General features: G+C 48.3%; 1 protein-coding gene across 6 annotated transcripts in view; it reads left to right on the forward strand.

Annotated features, from left to right (window-relative positions):
- The window catches only part of ZBTB17 (zinc finger and BTB domain containing 17), a 417,671-nt gene that overhangs the window by 176,998 nt on the left and 219,941 nt on the right, over positions 1 to 20,732 (forward strand). For all 6 annotated transcript variants that reach the window (XM_078642537.1, XM_078642540.1, XM_078642535.1 and 3 more), the window contains 2 exons: positions 11,220 to 11,362; positions 11,920 to 12,220. In XM_078642537.1, the coding sequence (XP_078498663.1) occupies positions 11,220 to 11,362; positions 11,920 to 12,220 (444 nt within the window). The remainder of the gene's footprint in view (positions 1 to 11,219; positions 11,363 to 11,919; positions 12,221 to 20,732) is intronic.

Consider the following 20,732-nt stretch of genomic DNA (forward strand, 5'->3'; position numbering starts at 1 on the left):
AGTGCCCTGGTTACCTTTGGTACCATTTACCAGGGGCTGACCTGGTGCTAGAGAATTTGGACTGGAATGAGGATCTAGCAGAGGCCAGTGGACTGGATACCTCCCCAGATACTGGTATGCTCTCGCCACCTACTGTGGCTACAGAGGAGGAAGTGTCTCATGCAATGGTGGTGAAAAGGGCAGCGGAGGTACTTGACCTCTAACTTCCCTATTTGGCAGTCAAGACTAACCTATTGACCGAAGTGCTTTAGCCTAGGGCTTCCTCATCCGAACCCCTATTTCTCTTTAACAAAGTAATGACTAATGTCCTTCTAGGAACCTGGTCCACGCCTAGCACATGGGCTCCTGTGAATAGGACAATTGCCCACTGCCATTGCCATGCCCGGGTGATCCTAGCTTTCTCAGCCAACACCCGACGCCTGAGAGCTTGATAGTTCAAGCTTCAACATCACATGGCACTTTCCCACCGCAACCCCCGGACAGGGAATCTAAGAGGCTGGACACGCTTGGGAAGAAGATGTTTTCTTCCGCCATCCTGGTATTGCGGATAGTTAACACTTTATGCGTTTTGGACCATTTCTTCCATTTCTATAGGAAGTGGTTGCGCATGTGCTGTCGCAGGTCGAGAGGAGGCCCGGGAGATTCTCTCATAAGCAGTGAAAGACGGGAGAGATGCGGTAGTTCACCATTAGATTTGGTCTTGATACGACTGACTCGCTTGGCACGCGGTTTTGTCGATTGTGGTCTTATGGCACCACGCCTGGCTGAGAACGTCTGACTTTTCTGGGGATGTCCAGGCAAGCCTCACGGACATGCCCTTTTGGAGAGCAGGCAGATTCGGCAATAGAGCACTTGAAGGACACGTGTCCTACGGCCAAGTTCTTGGGCCAGTCAGTGATACCTTGCCCCTAGACTGCCTTTCACCCCTTTTGTGGCTATGGAAGTGACTTTCATTCGTGCCAGCCGTACCCCAACCCCTGTCCTGCACAAGCTTCCTAGGTTGTGCAAGGATGTGGATGCGCTGCATTCCGTTCATGTGGGAATGGTAGCCAGAAGTCATCCACCACCAACTTCTCAGCAGCTGCAGCCTCAAAGCCTTCCTAATTGGGTTCTGCAAGATAATGGATGCCGAGTTGGAAGGAGACTCCAACATCATCTCTACCACTGGCAGTCCATAACATCAAACAAAATGTCTTGCAGATCCTTCGAAGGGGTTACTCCCTCTCTTTCCAATCTTTCTCTCCAACCTTACTGCTTTCTCAAGAACAGCTGGCAGAGTAACATCTTATCTTGCTACCAGAAGAAGTTACTGCTCTCCTGACCATGGGGGCTATAAAAAGTGTTCCAATATCAGAAGTAGGCAGTGGTGGTTCTTGTTAATTTCTGATACCCCAATAAAACAAAGGTCTTCGACATCAACCTGTTGGAGCCCTGAGCTATCTGACTGGTGTTGAAAGCATTTCTCCCTCTGTCAAGGGGAAGTTGGTGCAAGTGTTCACAGACAACACCACAGCCATGTGGTACTGCAACAAGTAGGGCGGGGAGGGGTCCTGGACCCTTTGTCAAGGGTCTCTGGGTTTCTGGACATGGCTGTAACAGTAGGGCATAACCCTGGTGGTTCAACACTTAGCAGGTTCTCTGAACGCCAGGGAAGAAAAACTCGGCCCTCGATGCCTAGCGAGTCACAAATGGCATGTCCACTCAGAGGTGGAGCAAGGTCTCGTTCAGCAGTAGGGAGAGCCTTGGTTAGATCTGTTTGCCTCCATGGAGAACGTGCAATGTCAGTGGTTCTGCGCGTTAGAGTTGACCAGGCGGCTATCGCTCGATGACGCTTTTCGTTTTTTTTTTTTTTTGCGTTAGGCGAATGCAAAAACAATCGGAGCTCAGGCCTTCAATATACCTTTCCGCCTATACCATTTCTGCCCAGAGTTCTGAAGAAAATCAGGAACGACCGGACCTAAGTCATCCTTGTGGCTCTGAAATTGGCACGGAGAGTTTGGTATCCCAAGGTTCTAAAATGAGCATTGATCCTCCGATCAGGCTGTTCCTTTGGCAGGATCATCAGTTGCAGCAGCAGCGGAGGGTCTTCCAGCCAAACCCCTCAGCTCCCCGCCTCTTTGCGTTGAGACTGAGTGGCGACAGTTGGGAGCTTTTTTTTTTTTTTAAACAGATTTTATTGTCTGAATACACATATTATGCAAAGCTCTGCCATCCAGAGTCTACTGCCATCATCTACATATCAATAATAGCTTCAGTAATAGGAAGGAGAAGAACAAGAAAATAGAAAGAAAAAGACGAAGAAAACACAACCACCCCCCACCCCCCCAAAAAGTCCCACCCCCCCTTGCGCCACTGCTTGCCCCTTTAGCTACATAGTATCAATACATTAAACGTGCCATGTACACCAAAGCACCAACCATGGTAACACATTGTCCAGCATGTTAGAGAGTCGAGAGGATGACCCCCTCGGGCGGCGGGTCCAGCTCCAGACCCCGATAGTCTGCCCACCTCTTCCAAATTTTGTAGTGCTTTCGAGTATATCCCCTGGCTAGAAATACAGGCTGTTCCAGTCCCATACAGAAGTCCATCCCGTTCTTCCAAGCGGCTAGTGACGGGGCCTGGGGCGCCTTCCATGCCTTGGTGATATCACGTTTCGCCAATGTTAAGCCTAGTAACAATAAGTGGCGCTTGTACCTATTGCCCCCTACTCCAGCCATGACATGCAATAGAGCCAACCTAGGGTCCCTCTGGAGCTCCCAGGCTAGGACCTCTTCAGGGAGCGATGCACCCCATCCCAGAATCTCCGCAGTGTTGGGCACTCCCAGACCGTGTGCAGCAGTGTACCCACTTCCGACCCGCATCGGAGACATTCGGGGGATGCCACCATGCCCGCCCTCCACAAGCGTTGTCGGGTAAAGTATGTGCGGTGTAAGTACCGGAACTGTATCAATCGCAGGCGAGTGGAGAATGCCGCCCCCCTGGGACTTTCTAGGGCCTCCACCCAGTCTTCCTTATCCAAGTCACCCACGTCCTGTACCCACGCAGCCTTAAGTCTAAGCAGGTCAGAGGAACAGTGGCGCACAAGTGTCTGGTAGAAACGCGACAACTTCTTATCGGGCAATTCCCCCATGAATAGTTTCGCTTCCAGAGGGCTAAACTCGGGCAGCCGCTCCAGACCCGCCAAGTAGGGAGTTAAAGCATGGCGAAACTGAAGATACTTGAAGAACTGGGTGCGGGGCATCCCAAATTCTTCTCGTAAGTTTGTAAAAGATTTAAGGGCGCACCCTGACATAACGTCGCGAAGGGTAGAAATGCCTATAGCATCCCATCCCCGAAAGCCCATCAGCGCGTCCATCTGGGGTAGTCGGCCGTTGCGCCAAAGGGGGGTTTCCTGGGTGAGCACATTCCACTAGCCCATTCTTCGCAGTGCTTGCCTCCACACATGAAAGATCACCTGTGTGGCCGAGGGAAGGGGTCTCCGAAGCGGCGCCGAATACAACAACGTGTGCAAGGACGCCGAGCCCATCAAAAACCTCTCGACAGCATAGGCCGGATCCCCCCTGTCGCCATACCACCAGTCATTCAACACCAATAGGTGCGCCGCTTGATAATACGAGTGCACATCCGACGTGGCGAGCCACCCCGTGTATGTCGATAAAAAGCACGTCCACAGTGCCACTCAGACAATGCCCCCCTCCCACAGAAACCCACTTAACGCCGAATTAATTCGCCGGAACCAATGGGGCGAGATCACATGTGGGTGATTCTGCAGTTGGTTCACCAGGCGCGGGAGCGCCACCACCTTAAAGATGGCGGACCTGCAGAGTATGGACAGAGGCATCCTGGTCCATACCTTCATGTCTTCACGTGATAGATAAAAAGACTCCTAAATATTTCACCCCGTCCGTAGCCAACTGTAGGCCCGTTGCCCAGTCACCTATGCTCCGTCGACCGCCCAGCATCCAAAGTGTGAATTTGCCTGGGTTCATGTATAGGCCGGAGGTTTCACTAAAAATTTGTAGGATGCGCAGGAGCCGCGGCCCGGAGCGGTCCAGGTCGGTAAGAAAAAACAGGACATCATCTGCGTATAACGCAATTTTATCCGTAAGGTCTGCCGACCACCGAAACCCCTTAAGCTGGACGTCTATGCGCACCCACGCTGCAAGAGGCTCCATAGCGAGCGCGAATAAATACGGGGAGAGGGGACAACCCTGCCGTGTCCCACGTCGGCTGGGAAGGAGCGAGAGACCGCACCCCCTACTTGCACCGAGGCTGTAAGGTCCGTATATAACAACTGGACATACGCCAGGAAGCGTGGACCAAGGTTGAGACGTCGCAGTAAGGCAAACAGATATGTCCAGCTCAGGGAGTCAAAGGCCCTGTCCATGTCCGCCAGAAACAGAGCTGCCGGCTCCCCAAAGCACCCCCAGGCTGATATCGCGACCTGGGCCCGTCTAATATTATGGCGAGTAGCCCGCTGTGGCATGAATCCTGCCTGATTAGAGTGGACCAGGTCCGTGATATAAGGTTTGAGCCTAGTGGCCAAGGCCTTAGCCAGGATCTTGGCCTCCGTATTCAGTAAGGAGATTGGGCGATAGGACGCATGGCTCTCCGGGGGTCGTCCGGGCTCTTGCGCGCCTCTTCCACAACCAGCCGCAGACGTGGGCCCAGCTGGACCGAAAACCGCCGTAAAAATTCGCTAGGAAACCCATTGGGGCCTGGTGGCTTACCTGGATTCAACTCACCCAATGCCTCCGCCTAATTCGTCATCCGATGGCTGGTCCAGGAGATCCCGCACCTCGTCCGAGACAGCTCTCGGGGGGAGGTCATCTATAAAGCGCTGGACAACCTCAGCCTCCAGGCACTCCCGGGACGCGTACATCCCCTCGTAATACCCTGCAAAGCTCTCCGCAATCGCAGTGGGTTCAATGATAGGGGATAGGTTCCCCCTTGGGGTCCAGTATTTGGGGCAACGGCTGAGCGTGCAAAATGCCTTCGCACAAGCGGTGTAGCATCTTACAGGATTTGTTACCCCACTGGTAGATCCGACTTAGGGTGGCCAGCCAGGCCTGCCTCGCCTCGTCCATCAATACTGTGGTATACTGCTGTTGCGCCAGCACTAGCTGTCACCTGGCAGGGCCACCACCTTCTTCCCGACCCCTGCGCTCCAAAGCCTCCAGCTCCGCCTCGCGCCGCAACAGATCCCTCCGTTTCTCCCTCTGGGCCGCCGCGCACCAGGAAACATCTACCCCTCGCAACGTGGGTTTCAGGGCCTCCCAAAGGGTAGTCGGGGAGTCTACCGAGCCCACATTAGAGGACAAATAGCGATCTATTTCGACAGTCATGTGCGCCCTGTACTCGTCCTGCATCAAATGCCAGGCCGACATACGCCAACGAAACGGCTGTCTGGCCGGGCCTACACCAAGCGTAATAGTAACTGGCGAGTGGTCAGAGAGCCCGCGGCAGAATCTCCGCCACTGATACTCTATGGGCTAGCACCCTTGGGACGAAAATGTAATCCAGTCTGGAGAAGGAATCTCGTGCTGTGGAAAAGTATGTGTAGTCTCTACGTGTCCCATGTTTATACCTCCAAGTGTCTACCCAGTCAAGGCCCGCGACTAATGCATGCAATTTGGTGGCGGGTCCCCCCACCCCCGGGTCCTGGGCATCCGCCGTACTCCGCCACCTATCGCGGCTCCTCTCCATCTCATCATTCCAGTCCCCCCCTATAATGGACAGAGTATCAGGCATGGCACCCCATAGGGACATAAGCCTCTCCACCAAAGGCCACTGTAGCGGCGGTGGGGCATATACACCTTATCACCTCCGATCTCACCCTGCACAAAGAGCTATCTGCCCTGTGTATCTGTCCAGATGCGTTTGTGTACATATGGAACCCTACGGTGTATAAGGACCGCCACCCCCCTGGAGCCCCTCGTAAAACCTGAGTGGTATGCGTGCGTAAAACCAGAGCGTTGGAGACACAATACCTTCGTACCTAGCAGATGGGTTTCCTGTAATAACAGTACATCCGCCCCCGCCCTTCTAGCGTACTGAAAAACCGCCCCCGTTTCACCTTGTCCAGCATTCCTCGGACATTCCAGCTCAAAACACGTAATGATCCAGGGCCTACCCGCCCTCCCTCCCCAATAGCAGACATTTCAGTAATACAGCAGATAAGGAGCCAGTGCCTCCAAGACGCGGCCGGTGCGATACATGGCAATCAGCAAGCAGCAAAACATGCGCAAACAATCCCAACCCCCAACCCCAACTCCCCCATCCTCCCCCCACCCCGTACCTCCCAAACGTGGAAGCAACTGTCGTGGTCGGATCATAGCCTAGTCCCCAACGGGGGAACAAGAACCACCCCCTCCAATGGATCCTCCCGTGCCAGCCCATAGAACCAAGGCTGTCACCCACCCGCTCCCTCCCATTCGGACCGGGTTGGGCCCCCAGCCTTATACAGTAGTGCACCTGAGCATCCGCACCAACCATATATAAGAAACCATGTTCATGTCCCACAGCAATCAAGGCACATCTGGTCGCTGTTCCTGCGCCGGGTCATCTCGGCGAGAGGCCGAACCAGAGCGCGAGCCACGGCTCGAGCGCGATCTCCCAAGGCGCCGACGCTGACTTCTGAGGCCCTCCCTGGCAATTCCGCTTGAGGATGAGTCCGACTCCCCGTCCCTGGCCGTGGTGACCCGAACCTTCACCGTTTCGTCCGTCCACTGGAAGACCTCCTCCGGCGTGTCGAAGAACAGAGTGCGAGATTTGTAGATAACGTGCAGCCGCGCCGGGTAGAGCAATGCATATTGGAGCTGGAGGTCACGGAGGCGGGCCTTGGCTGCTTGAAAGGACTGGCGTTGTTTCTGCACCAGCCTCGTGTAGTCCGGAAAGATGAGGATATTTGCGTTCTCGTGTGTGTGTGCCCTTCAGTCGCGCTTCCTGCCGCAGGATAGTATCCCAATCCGAATAGTTCAGGAATTTGGCTATGATCGGCCGCGGGCGCTCTCCAACCGGGGGTTTCTGCATGAGCGCCCGATGGGCCCTCTCCACCACAAAACAGCGAGATAAAGTGTCCGCCGGGATCCATCCTTCTAACCATTGAGCCAGGAAGCGCTCCACGTTGTTCCCCTCACATTCCTCCGGGAAGCCTACAAAGCGCAGGTTGCTCCGCCGAGCGCGCCCTTCCGTGTCCTCGGCCCTCATTGCAAGGCCCTTTTGTATCTTTTCCATGGCCGCAACTTTTTTCTTTAGGATAGATACTTCATCTTCTACCCCCGAAATGCGACTCTCCTCACCCGTGATGTGCTCCACAGCATTCCGTAAGTCATGGTGAAGGAGGATGACATCGGACCCAACCGCCCCAATTTTGGCGTCCAGCATGTCCCTTGACTACATGATCGCTGCCAACAATGCCGCGTTGTCAGGTATCGGTGCCTGTGATCCCCCATGGCTGACCGCCTCCGTATATTTGTCAATCGTCCCCTGCTTGCCCTGACCCCCTCCGGCTCCACCTCATGTCATCTCACTCACAGAGAATGTTCCAAGCAGCGGAAGACCCTTATGTCTGTGGCCTTCCTCGCCTGCGGTCCCAGCATCTGTAGGTCCGACCAGAAAAATGACCCAACGGTCGTTGGTCGTTGATCGCTGGCCTCGGGGTCCGCAAGTACCTCTACATGCGTCGACTCACTGCCCCACCAGTCCGGCTATCAATGAGGCCGCAGACCGGGAAACGCGGTCGGAGCTTGTAGCCAACAATGTCCAAGAAGTGCCAAGGGTCCCCACACATACGCCCTCCACCAGTCTTCAGGCGCTACAGGAATCCCCCACCGGGGCCCGATCTGGCCCCCGAGGCTCCCAGCCACCAGGCACCCTCGACACACTGCTGCGGCGAAGACCCAGCCGGCTGCTCCCGCACATTACCCGCGATGTGGACTGCCCTCGCCAAGTCCCAAGCACTCGCTGCTCTGAGGATGTGCCCACTGCTGACCTCTACGGCCGCCTGGCCGCCTCCCGCCGCTGGCTCACTCAATGGCGTAGGGGCGTCACAAGATGGCGGCAGCTCCCGCCGGCCGCTCCAGGATTCAGCCGCCGCTCCATCAGTCTGGGCGCGCGCGGCTCCTCCCCGCAGCTCCCAGGCCGGAGATCACGGGGCCAAGCCACACTCCGCCTCCGAGATGGGTGCACGAGCCACACTCCGTCCACGGTCACTGCCGGCAGTCGCACTCGGCCGGGGCCACTTCAAAATCGAGGTCCCGGCTCGGGAGGCCCGGCCGGACACTGCAGGCCTCGCCGCGCCGCCGGGTCACCACTCGCCTTCCGCGGCCGCTATGAGGCCGCCGCCACCGCCGGACGTTGCCCCCAGACCAGGCAACAGCACCGTGGCAGTTGGGCGCCCCTATGGAAGCTCAGGGCCAGGATCCTCGGACAGGATAGGTGCAGGCTGGTCGGAGCTCACGCTCTACACGACTGCCATGATCTCCGGTTAAGCCACGCCCATCGACAGTTGGGAGCTTTTGACCTTCCTTCCGAAGTCTGCGAAGTTATCTTGGGGGCCAGTTGTCTCTCCACCAAAACTGTATATGCCTGCTGTTGGCAAGAATTTGCAAAATATTGTACAGAAAAGTCTATTGACCCTCTTTCTGCTTCTTTTTCTTATATTTTTCTCTTTATTGCAAGGCTTTGCTCTGGGCACTCCAAAGGGTTATCTTTCTGCTCTATCTGCTTTCCTACGGCTGTGTGACCAACCCTTTTGATGTAAGTTCCCTATTGTAAATAGGTTCCTGAAAGGACTTGTTCCAATGCTTTCCCCCATTCGCCCTTCATAATGTCTCAGGGGCATCTGAACCTGGTTCTCACTTCTCTCGGTGCTCCCTTTGAGCCGCTTCACAATTGTCCCCTCCAGCTGCTTACCATCAAGACAGCCTTTCTAGTGGCAATAAAATCTGCCACGAGGTTGAGTCTGCTTCAGGCTTCATCATCCAAGCCTCCCTATGTTATCATATTCCTCTATAAGGTGGTGCACCCGGACTTCTTTCCTGCCTAAGGTGGTTTCCCCATTTTATTTGGGACAATCTCATCATGATCACCTGTTATGCTCCTCCACACCCCTCTAAAGAGAGGAGGAACAACTCCATAGACTGGACCCAAAAAGAATTTTGTCATTCTACCTTGACCGCACAAAAAGGTTCAGGTGGACAACCAACTCTTTATGGGCTATGTAGAACCTAAAAAAGGTCGGGCAGTTCAGAAACAAACCATTTTGCGCTGGGTTGTTATCTGTATTAAGATCTGCTACGCCCTGGCTAAAAAGCAGCCTCTGAGAGCTAACAGGGCCATTCCACCAGGGGAAAAGAGACAATCATGGCATTGGCTTGTGGTGTTCCAGTCCTAAATATCTGCCAGGCAGCAACGTGGACATCCCTGTGCACGTTTGGAAGCACTTCTGTCCAGACAGTCAGTTCCTGAGGGACAGACATTTTACCCATTCGGTCCTGCAGGACTTCTTAGTTTAGTCAATTTGTCCGCAGCCCACCGCCTGGATGCCATGGCATGGGTATCTTTTCAGAGGTAAGGAATCTGCAGCTAGAAGTCTCTATCAGATGAACAAGTTACTTACCTTTTCGTAACGCATTATCTGGTAGAGAAAATATCTAGCTGCAGATTCCTTACAGACCCACCCTTGCCTTCCCATTGCAGACATATTTATAGGGCTGTGGTTGCTACCTGTTCAGGGCCCTGGTTTGGGCACACATTAGTCAGTTCCCTTCATTGCTTTGCACTACTGGCTTACAAATCATGAAAAGTAACTGACGTCCACCCCCCCCCCCCCGGGTGGCGCCTATATAGGTAACTGCAACAATCCATCCAGCGATGACGATGCGCGGAACAAAGCGGAGCCACTTGATGGAGCTCAGGGGTACTGGTTATGCAAAAGTTTCCGGATCCAGTCTGGCGCCTGGGAAATTCAAAGGCAACGAATCTGAAGCTAGATATTATCTCTACCAGATAGTGTGTTCCTGACGGTAAGTAACTCGTTCTTCAGTTCCTGCCACTTAAAGGTACTCATCATAAAAATGGTTGCGGAGCGGTCAAGGTAAATGTCTGAGCAGCAAACATATTAAAATACTGTAGATCATGTGGATAAAGTGTTCCTATAATTTTAATTTTCATATATATTAAATCAGTTTCCCAATAGTCCCTATGATGGGCAAGAAAAAATAGCACTGTACTAAGAGGACCTCTAATACCAGAAAAGCTAAAATACAGAATATAAAGTGAGAAAACATTCCACAGTTAAGTGATTCAAGAATTCCCTAACGCCACAGGCACTAAACATATTAGAGAGCTCTTTCGCAAAATGTAGGAATATTTGTACAAAAGGGCTCTCTGTATTAAATTAGGTTGCTGTCTTTGTCAGCAGGCTTGCTGTATGAGGATAGAAGTATGTCATATCTATCGTGCTGCTCTTTGGCATAAAGGGAGTTTGTCAGTGAATGGTCAGGTCCTAAGTGCCTGCTAGTAGCCAATGGATGGTCCACTGATGATGGACGGTCTTGCTATGTTCTGTTGTTTGCACCTCAATAAAGTGTCTCAAAGTACTAAGGAAGGAGCAGGAGAAATGATAGAGGGATCAGGAGAGCGGAGAAAAAGGGGAACTAGAATATTCAGATAATCTAAGTACTTCATTTTATGTTCTCCAGAGGAATATCCAGTTCACCAGGTCAAAAAGGCAGCAAACTCTGCTGTAATAACATTCACTGTGTACAATAGTTTGAATCTAAAAGTGGTTGTTTGTAGGTAGCTGCCTTACAGGAATAAAAGTGGGTGGATCCAGGCACCATAATTTACTATTCACTGATGGTGTCCTCGCTAGAATTTTCAAATGTACCTTGTAATCTTAAGCAACTTTCTAGGTATGGGTGATCTTCACAATGTTTAAGTTCTTACTTGATTTAGTAAAAATAATTGAAATACTTTTATGGAAAGAGACTGAATACTCATCTGCTTAAGTATAATATATGTAAAGGTATGCGTCAAGGGCAAACGTAACAAGACAGTGAGGAATTGCGAAATGGGTGTATCCCAGCAGTACTATTCTCGGTTGTTTGCAGAGAGGCTGTTAATATTTATAAAGTTACTTTCATTATTCTGGGCTCTCGAGGATGATAAAAATGCTTATAAACTTAATTAATAATGTGTCTTTTTTTTTTTAGGAGTGCGGCAAAGAATTCACACACACAGGAAACTATAAAAGACACACCCGAATTCACACGGGAGAAAAACCGTTCTCGTGTCGAGAGTGCCACAAAGCCTTCTCTGACCCAGCAGCATGCAAAGCTCATGAAAAAACACACAGGTACTGGGAGACATAAATACATGGTGTTAGTAGTCTCTGTCACAGCTTCCGTACAAAGGTGATGGGTACAGTGCACTGGTAATCTGAGCAATAATGTATTGACATTCTAAGACTGGTTTGGTTGATAGATATTATCAGATCTATTACTGATCACTTGTCATACTTAAAACAAACCATGAAGTAGGAACTTCAGGATGAGGACAGTTCTGATTTATCAATAATTTTAGACAGGCAAACCTAAATCATGCTCAATATAAGTGAGCATTGTTTATTTGAGAGATGCACAATTTTGTGGTGTGGTCAGCTTGAGAAAGGGGGTAATTATTGCACTTATCATAGCTAGACCCAGGAAAAAAATATTTATGTCTGCGAGGAGAAGGTGGAGCACAGCTTACCTGAGACCAACTATACAACTGTCCTGCGAAATGCACAGTGTTATCCACCCAGGAACAACACATCAGTGCCTGGTGTAGCAACCATGTTTTACAGCATTACTTGGTATAACTAGAAGTGATGAGGGGTGAAATACTGATGATATTGAATATCTTCTTTTCCAGCCCCTTGAAGCCTTACAGTTGTGAAGAATGCGGAAAAAGCTACCGTCTAGTTAGTCTTTTGAATCTCCACAAGAAACGACACACGGGGGAAGCAAAGTACCGCTGTGAGGACTGTGACAAACTCTTTACTACTTCAGGAAACCTCAAAAGACACCAACTGGTGCATAGCGGTGAAAAGCCTTACCAATGTGACTTCTGTGGACGCTCCTTTTCTGACCCCACTTCAAAGATGCGCCACCTGGAGACCCATGACACGGACAAGGAACACAAATGCTCACATTGTGATAAAAAATTCAATCAGGTGAGAGATTGGACTATCGAATAGTATACTCATCAGCCTGTGCATTTTCATATGTAGTGGTGTGAAATTTTGGGCAGATTTAAAAAAAAAAAAAAATCTTTTGTGATAGGCTAATGCAAATCCCTGGGTAATTCTGCCTATTTTCACATCTGCTTGCCTTGGATTTAAAATGTCAGAATGCCGATGGAGTACCCCACAGCGCAATCCTTGAGAAATAAATGTGAGGAATGACAAATAGAGTCCAACGCTGTTCAGAGCTAGGCAATGTAATCACCTTAATGATCGACCCAGACAGTGCTGGAACACAAATCCCTCTCCAGGGAACCCTCTGTGGGGAGCCTGCCTTCCTGCTAGAGCGCCAGGAGGACTGTGCAGAAAGGCGTTGCACATAGCCTTCCTTGCTGGGAAGTTGCTTTTGGTATCGCTCTTTGTGGCCCAGATAATGTAATTACCTTATTGCAATTACTACTAAGGTAATTACATTGCCTGGCCCCTAACAGTGCTCCTATAACAACAGCTTTGGACCTTGTGCTTAGTCTTTGTTGTTCGCTTATGGCGCAGCCCTACCTCCACTCCAAGGTAGGGGGTCGGGGGCAGAGGGAAGAAGATGAAGGGAAGCACATTTTTACATTTGAAATTTCTCTCGTTTTTCTTTTTGCCCACTCCTATGATATGTCTATATTTGTTTTGTAATTCAAATACACACACATTGATCGTTGATTGGGTCCCTTGTTGGTTATGACACGTGCTCTGTTAAGTAGGCCGTGAGAAACAGAGAAACTTCTCTGGTTAGTGTCTTGAAAATTCAGAAGTCTCCTGTTCTTGTTGAAATGTCAGACACCTGTATTTCAATGCCTTAATATATACTTGAGTCGTTTTAAAGTTCATAGAAAATTACTGAAGGGAAATAATGCAAATGCATGTGTTAAACCTGTATATTTAGGTTATTTTTTGGAACCCAGAAGTAAAATTAATTTTGGTGCTGCATGAACTCATTAAGAATGTACTGAAAATTAATGTATGAAAATGGAGTGGCGTGAGAAAAATATGCAGTAATCTGGTACCACACATTCTGCTAATTTTCGGCTGTAATTAACATCTCTGGAGCTGAGTGATAGACCATTAGGAGAGATAGTGGTAATCAACACAGAAATTAGGCAACACACATCACTAGTTTTGTTACCAAAAGGTCTCCATCATGGAACCTCCATGCAGGTTCCATGAATTGTTGTGTTTGCGCGTTATATAAAAAAATACAGTACCACCTATACTTAACATTTCCTTTTTGATATTTTAGTTTAAACCTTTAATTGTATTCAACTAACACTCAGGAAATTAAAGAATGGTAGGATACGGTAATCCTTTTAATTTCCGCCTTTTTTTTTAAGGGTAAAAATGAAAATAGTCAACGCACAACTTCACATACAGTAAAAACTGCTCTGTCACATTAATGCGATTACAGGACTCCACAGCCCCAGGGTGCCATAGTTAGCAGTATTCCTTTTGCCCCTTTTCCACCCTCTGAAAGTAGCATCACTGAACACATGGTTTTTCCCAACTTGTATGTTTTTCAATTATTTTCACAAACGCTTTTTCTTTGCTGCACTCAACATTTAATACCAGGTTTCTGACAGGTTGGTGTTAATCACGTTTTCCCTCGCTTCCACTGCCAATGGAGTTTGTGTTTTTTAACAAGTATGTGTACTGATTTTGTCACTTTATCATTCTGTGTTGAATTAGGAATATTACCCCAAGAATAAATTGGAAATGGGCTTATCAAGGGGACTTAAGTGCATCTGGGGAGAGAGCCTTTGCTGGAGATCAGTAACTGTACAGTATTATCTGTTTTCTGAAACATTTTTCAGGGGCATCGTATCGAAGATGTGACGAAGGAGCTATGCTCTCTCCTAAATCCATTGGTTCCCCTTTGTTATCTAGAAACTGTACCTCAAACTTTAATTCTATTTTACCTCCTCTTCAATATCTTGAGACATTTGCACTGGAATGACAGGCTCAGTATCAGGAGGGTGTCTTTCTTGTTGAATGTCCCTGTGTTGTTGAGGTGCCTTATACATTTGAGCTAACAAACACAAGTAGCATATGCGGAACTTGCAAAACGCTCAGAGTACTTTTGAGGCCTCGAAAGTCACTATTCTGGAGTAAGAAAATTGATAGAATGTCACGACTTTATGACCACAAAATAAACATCACCCTATAAAACAAAGACATGATGGCCGCCATACCATTGTGCTCCTTAGGCCGCGAAGCCAATAGGCCTTGTTGCTACTGCAGAAGCAGAAGCATGCTATCAGAAGGTACTCACCCTGGATGGCAGGATGCTGAATGGCCAAGATGCCAGATGACTACAAGTCGTTATGTAATAGGCCTTGGAGCATATATCATAATAACTATGAAGTCCTGCTTGCCTTGAAGTCCAGCAGTTCCATAAAATAATAGGGTTCATATATTAAAACTTTTGCATGGCCAGTAGGGATTATTTTATAAAGGCCCATAAAGTACCAGTAAATGTTGAGGAAAGACTCCGAGGTTATGGTGTCAAGTCCTGAAGGAGGCTGAGTGGGATATCATCAATCTATATAATTACAATAACATGGCGTGAAAATTTGAAATGGCATTGGTTAAAAAGATTGTTGAAATAGTTCTTTTAAAGATAACCAAAAATGAAAAGGGGGAAGTGGCCAATTTCCAAGGTAATGTTAGATTTTGATAAGATAATCTTTCCACAAATACCTGATGTAGGACAAGAGCTTTGTAAAATCATACTTTACGGGATTCACTCTGATTCTAACCTAATCCAGGTTCACGTAAGGGTTACAAAACTGCTTTGTGCGCAACTTTACTCCTTTGCCTTCAGTTGTTGAATATGTTGAAGTCTTTCTTAAACTGTCTTGTTGATTATTAGCCTTTTTTTCCTAATCAAATTGTTGCTCCAAAATAAAATCTGTTTACTTCTTCCTGACAAGGCACTTTTTTCTCTTGTTTACAGTTAAAAGTAATCTTGACTGCTGATTTAACAACAAAGGCTCAAAGGTCGAAAGAGTGTGGATTTTTATTAAGCTCTACAAACCACCCAAATGGTGGCTGCAGAATACCTGAGGAGTATGAGCAAATGAGTGATCTTGAAGTAGCCCAATGGAGTTGCAGGTTACATTAGGCCGTATGCTAAAAACGAATTTAATAGTCGCACTTAAGAATTCTTGAAGATGCCAAAGAATTTGGTGTGTAGTTGTCTGGAGCCTGAATAGTAAGGGCAGGCTGATATTGGGTGTCTGACCGGTAGACCAGGATAGAGGAAGCTATGCTGTTTCTGGAGTACCTGTGTGAAAAGGTGTTTTTTTAAGGATTACCTGAATTTGAAGTACACCTTCTAAAGCCTTTTGTGGTTCGGCAGCGATTTCCAGAGGGAAGTGTCCTAATGAAGGCTGGTACAGACAATATATTTTCCATATCTGAATTGAAGGGGTTAGGTGGCTCATTATTTTGTTAGTTTCGTAATTTTTGTAGAGTGGCGATTCTGAGTTAGATGATAAGTATTTCATTATAGTGTAGGTGCTGTAAACGTTTTATTTGAGATTTGGTAGTATGTGATTGTAGTGTGAACTAGCAGCCCGTCCCAACGTTGTCCGGGTATGAATTGCTGCCTGCCAGTAGTATATTGTTTTGTAAGATTTCGTTTTGATAGCATTTCTTATCTGTGACAGGCCTGTGAAATGTTCCGATTCACAGTGCACTGCTGATGCACTTAAGAGTGCGCGTTCAGTAGTGTGTGAACTCGAGTTTCCCTACTTTATTTTTCCTTGCAATATTATATAGCGCGAACTCGACAACATGGCATGAGCACAATTTACATTACAGAAGAACACATTCATTTGTGGTAGGCACCGGGAGACAAAGCGATTTACCTGGAATCACAGGATGTTGAGCTGATGCCGAGATTCAAACGTAGCTCCCCAGCTTTAAAGTTCGCAATTCTAGAACTTGTGGCGGGAGGTGTGTCTAAAAGTGTATGTCGGTGCTGGCCATCAATGAGAGAGACCTGTGCATTTTTCAAACCGGTGGTGAAAAAAATATGAGTATGTTGCTGGAGATGTGGGCCGCCATGCCACCAATGTACTTACCGGGGGAGGGTAAACACCCATTATTCCGCAACTCTCTTTCCGCATACCATCATTTCGCATACTTTCATTACGAAAGTACCATGACTCCGCAATGCCATTATAACGCATGGCATTACATTTTACATGCTTTTACCATGCATACATTTACAACAAAATTCGTTGTAAATGCATGAATGGTAAAAGCATGTTTTTTTTAATGTTTGGATAAGATAAGTATGGGTATAGGGGTATATGTTTTGGGGTACTGAGGTATATGTTTTGGGGTGTTTGGGTATTTTAAGGGTTCAGATATAGTTTTGGGTTATGGGGTACAGGGGTAGTTTTAGGGTTTAGGGATAGGTATGGGTTTTGGGGTACAGGGGTAGTTTTTGGGTTCAGGGCTAGGTTTGGGTTTTGGGGTATAGGGGTATTTTTAGGGTTCAGGGCTAGGTTTGGGTTTTTGGGGTACAGGGGTATTTTAAGGGTTCAGGGCTAGGTTTGGGTTTTGGGGTACAGGGGTATTTTTAGGGTTCAGGGCTAGGTTTGGGTTTTGGAGTACAGGGGTATTTTAGGGTTCAGGGGTAGGTTTTGGTTTTGGGGTACAGGGTTATGTTTATGGTTCAGGGCTAGGTTTGGGTTTTGGGGTACAGGGGTATTTTTACTGTTCAGGGGTAGGTTTGGGTTTTGGGGTATAGGGGTATTTTAGGGTTCAGGGGTAGGTTTGGGATTTGGGGTACAGTGGTATTTTTAGGGTTCAGGGCTAGGTTTGGGTTTTGGGGTACAGGGGTATTTTTAGGGTTCAGGGGTAGGTTTGGGTTTTGAGGTACAGGAGTATTTATAGGGTTCAGGGCTAGGTTTGGGTTTTGGGGGACAGGGGTATTTTTAGGGTTTAGGGATAGGTTTGGGTTTTGGGCTACAGGGTATATTTATAGGGTTAAGATGGGTTAGTGTTTAAGGTTGTTGGGGTATTTTAAGGAGTAAGGGTGGGTTATGATTATGGGGTGCAGGGGTATTTAAAGGGAGCAGGGTGGACACCCGGAGCTGGAATGTACAGAACCTGAGAAGAAAAAACAATGAAATATTGGGCACAACGCTCGCTTTTTTCCCCCCTAATCCCGCGCCCCGCACACGCCCACGCCCCCAGCACACGCCCACAGCACACGATAGGAGACATGAAGGGCGGAACGTACCACACGCCCCCAGTGTTTGTCACGCCCCCAGCAAACGCCCACAGCACAACGCAGACAGGCCCACAAGGGACTACTTTGCTGGCACGGTTCTTTTACCTTTTAAATGTATATGGTGGGCGTCTGCATAGCCTATGTCCTTCTGCTGCAACTGCCCTTTCCAACGCTGTATTGGGTGTTGTGATTGGTGCTGTGGTTCCTGAGATTACCCGCCTCAAAAGTTTGGGCTCTCTCTTTATTATATTAGTATGGATATATATACTAGCAGCCCGCCCCAGCGTTGCCTGGGGCAGAAAGGGGCTGGGGGCAGTACACCCGCTCCCGCCCCGACTCCCTCCCGCCTGTCCCTCTGTGCACACCCGCCCGCCTCCCGCCCCCCTCACGCCCCCCTCCCGCCTCTATTTCAATGATTAAATCGAGCATTTACTTTACGCCTCCCGCCTCTATTTCAATGATTACATCGTGCATTTACTTTACCTATGATTAAATCGAGCATTTACTTTACGCCTCCCGCCTCTATTTCAATTATTAAATCGAGCATTTACTTTACCTGAGCTGCCGCACCTTGCCGCGATGTTCAGTTCACCGCCGCTCCTCTTCGCCATGACGCGCCCGCGCTCCTTACTTCACCGCAGCTCCATGTCTCTCCTCCTCGTCATCACGCACGTCGTGGCCAGCGCTACGTCGCGGCCAGAGCAGCGTTGCGGCCGGCGCTACTTTCAGGGCACTACTTTTTTTTAAAAGTTATATTTTTAAATGTACGTTTATTTTTTATAGCCTATGTCCATCTGCACACCCTGACAATTTCTACAATGTATCGGGTGTGTGGATTGGCGCTGTGGTTCCCGAGTTTACCTGGCTCAAAGGTGCGTGTTCTCTCTTTATAATAGTAGTATAGATATGTGCTGTTTACAGCTGGAGAACTTGACCATTCAGCTTAAGGGTCATTCCCTGTATCTCACAACATTGTGTTTGTTGATGCATTCTTAAAACATAAGTGATTGCCCTGTGTACTGCTTTACGATTCTGCAACAAGCGTATGTTGCAGGGTTAACACTTTGTGCTGCAGTGGTTGTTTATAATGTTGGACTGGGTGCAGTGGTTTTGAAGAATTGAGTGGTCATGGGTACATACATGGAATGACCACATGCAGTGCTAGTGTGAGTGTTGTGTGGTGTAAACATTGATAAAGGATTTGTTTTTTGACAGAGAAACATAAGTTGGTGGACATCTGGTAACCAGAGAATTTGTACAGCTTGGTAGGCTCCCTGTGTAACTAGGGGGTACTTGCAGTTCAACAACTTCTAGAAGATGGATACCAAAACCTTGTTGCAATGTCTTTTTCCAATCTGTATCTTCCGCTTCCTACAGGTCAGCAGCCCATTTAGATCTTAGAATGCTCAGATCCTCTGGGGTGTTATAAAGTGAATTTTTATATGTTGGCAATTCTGTCTTAGCAGTGCTTCTGATATCATCCTTCATTCCAGCGGGGTAACATCCGAAATCTGACAGACCTCTTTGATATGAACTCATGATCGCATGTTGAAAGGATAGGTATTAGAGGATGTCCACACCTGCCATACTGAACTCTGCTGTGAGTTTTGTTGAAAGAGTGATTGCCCCTAAATGCCCTCCAAGGCAAAGATCCCAATAATGTCCCAGCTAGCAAATATGTGCTGCCTCCCCACTTCCCATTACTGCTGTTTACCTACAGGAGGGTCAGTCTGCCCTCCCACCTCACTTTTCTGTGGCTTTCTTCCACACTCCGTTTACTGTAGTGGTGTGGATTACAAGGTTTTTATATTGTGTGGTCCCATAGCATTCTGCTATGCAACCCTGTCAGAAAGTGTAGCAAGAGAAGGCATGAGATCATCACCATTTGAGTTACACACCGTAGAGGTCGCTGACTAAGGTACAGATACCTCATCTGTTCCCTGAGTTCCTGGGTCGTCGTCGACCTCAGCACAAAATAAAGACATTCTAGGTGGCCATGCTACAAATGTTTAGTACGATTCAGTCTCCCTCTGGCGCAAGTATGGGCCCCAAAGAACCTTCTTAGCTTACCATTGTGTTACCAACAGCAGTCCTTCCCCCAGTGCCATTGGTCCCTGTGGGAGCTGTTAGTGACCAGTGTTCATAACAACTCTGATGGCACTGATTGATGACCTGATGTTGACCCAATGTCGACCCGAGGCCAACCGATGATGCACTACAAATTCACAAAGCTGCAACTGGTTGACATGCAGCCTGACTCTAATCTGGTGTCTCTGACCTGACACATCTATCAGTAGAGGCTCCATTTTATTTGTGGTTCTGACTCTCATCCTGTACCAGAACAGGATCACCTCACAAGACTGATACGGATTGTGAGGGGGGTGCCTCGCTCTTCCCTCATTGTAGGGATGATGCCTTCTATCTTGATTTACAAAACACCAGTGGGATACACCACTCCCCTGAAACAGCTTGACTTGCTACTGGGGCCACCAAGAAAGAAAGTTCCTCATTTGCTAGGAGCCATTTGGAGAGTAGGTGAGTTACGGCTGCTCTCCATTAAGACTTAAATAAATGTTTTAACAGAGATTCCACAGCTTGGGGCAGTGACATCAGAGCCCTTGTCTTCATTCAATGATGCCCTCACTGATGCCTTGACGGTTACCTGCTTTAAACCTGGTCTGCAGGAATTCCTATGACACGGGTCTACACCTGGTGATCCAAATATTCTCACAAAGTACCCTAGTCCGGAAAATCTCATTGAGTAGGTTTTGACCAGGAAGGTGAATCCCCATTAATTTCTGACCAATCCTCCTGTTACAATCCAAAGCAATTGATGTTTTTGGCAAGGAAATGTGTTCTTCTGTCAATGCCCGGAAGCTGCTTTATTTTGTCCTCAGCGGTTCATACACAATCACTTTGGGGCAGGATTCAGCGGATCCCTCTCTGGTTGGCGATCCACCACGTCTGAAAGATGGGTCTTGCAGATTGTTAAAAAGGACTGTGCCCTACCTTTCATCCCCCTCCCCACCTAATATTCCTCCAGCACTTGAAGAAATTTTGGAGCAGAATCTGTCCATCCTGCTATAGGAGGTTGAGCTCTTGCTCTCCAAGAGTGCCATTGTACAAGTATTGTATTCAGAGAAAGGCAGAGGTTGCTATTCACGCTACCTACTCATCCTAAAAAAAGATAGAGCCTCAGGCATATCTTGGAAC

Source organism: Lissotriton helveticus, chromosome 5_1, assembly GCF_964261635.1.
Source record: "Lissotriton helveticus chromosome 5_1, aLisHel1.1, whole genome shotgun sequence".
Lineage (NCBI taxonomy): Eukaryota > Metazoa > Chordata > Amphibia > Caudata > Salamandridae > Lissotriton > Lissotriton helveticus.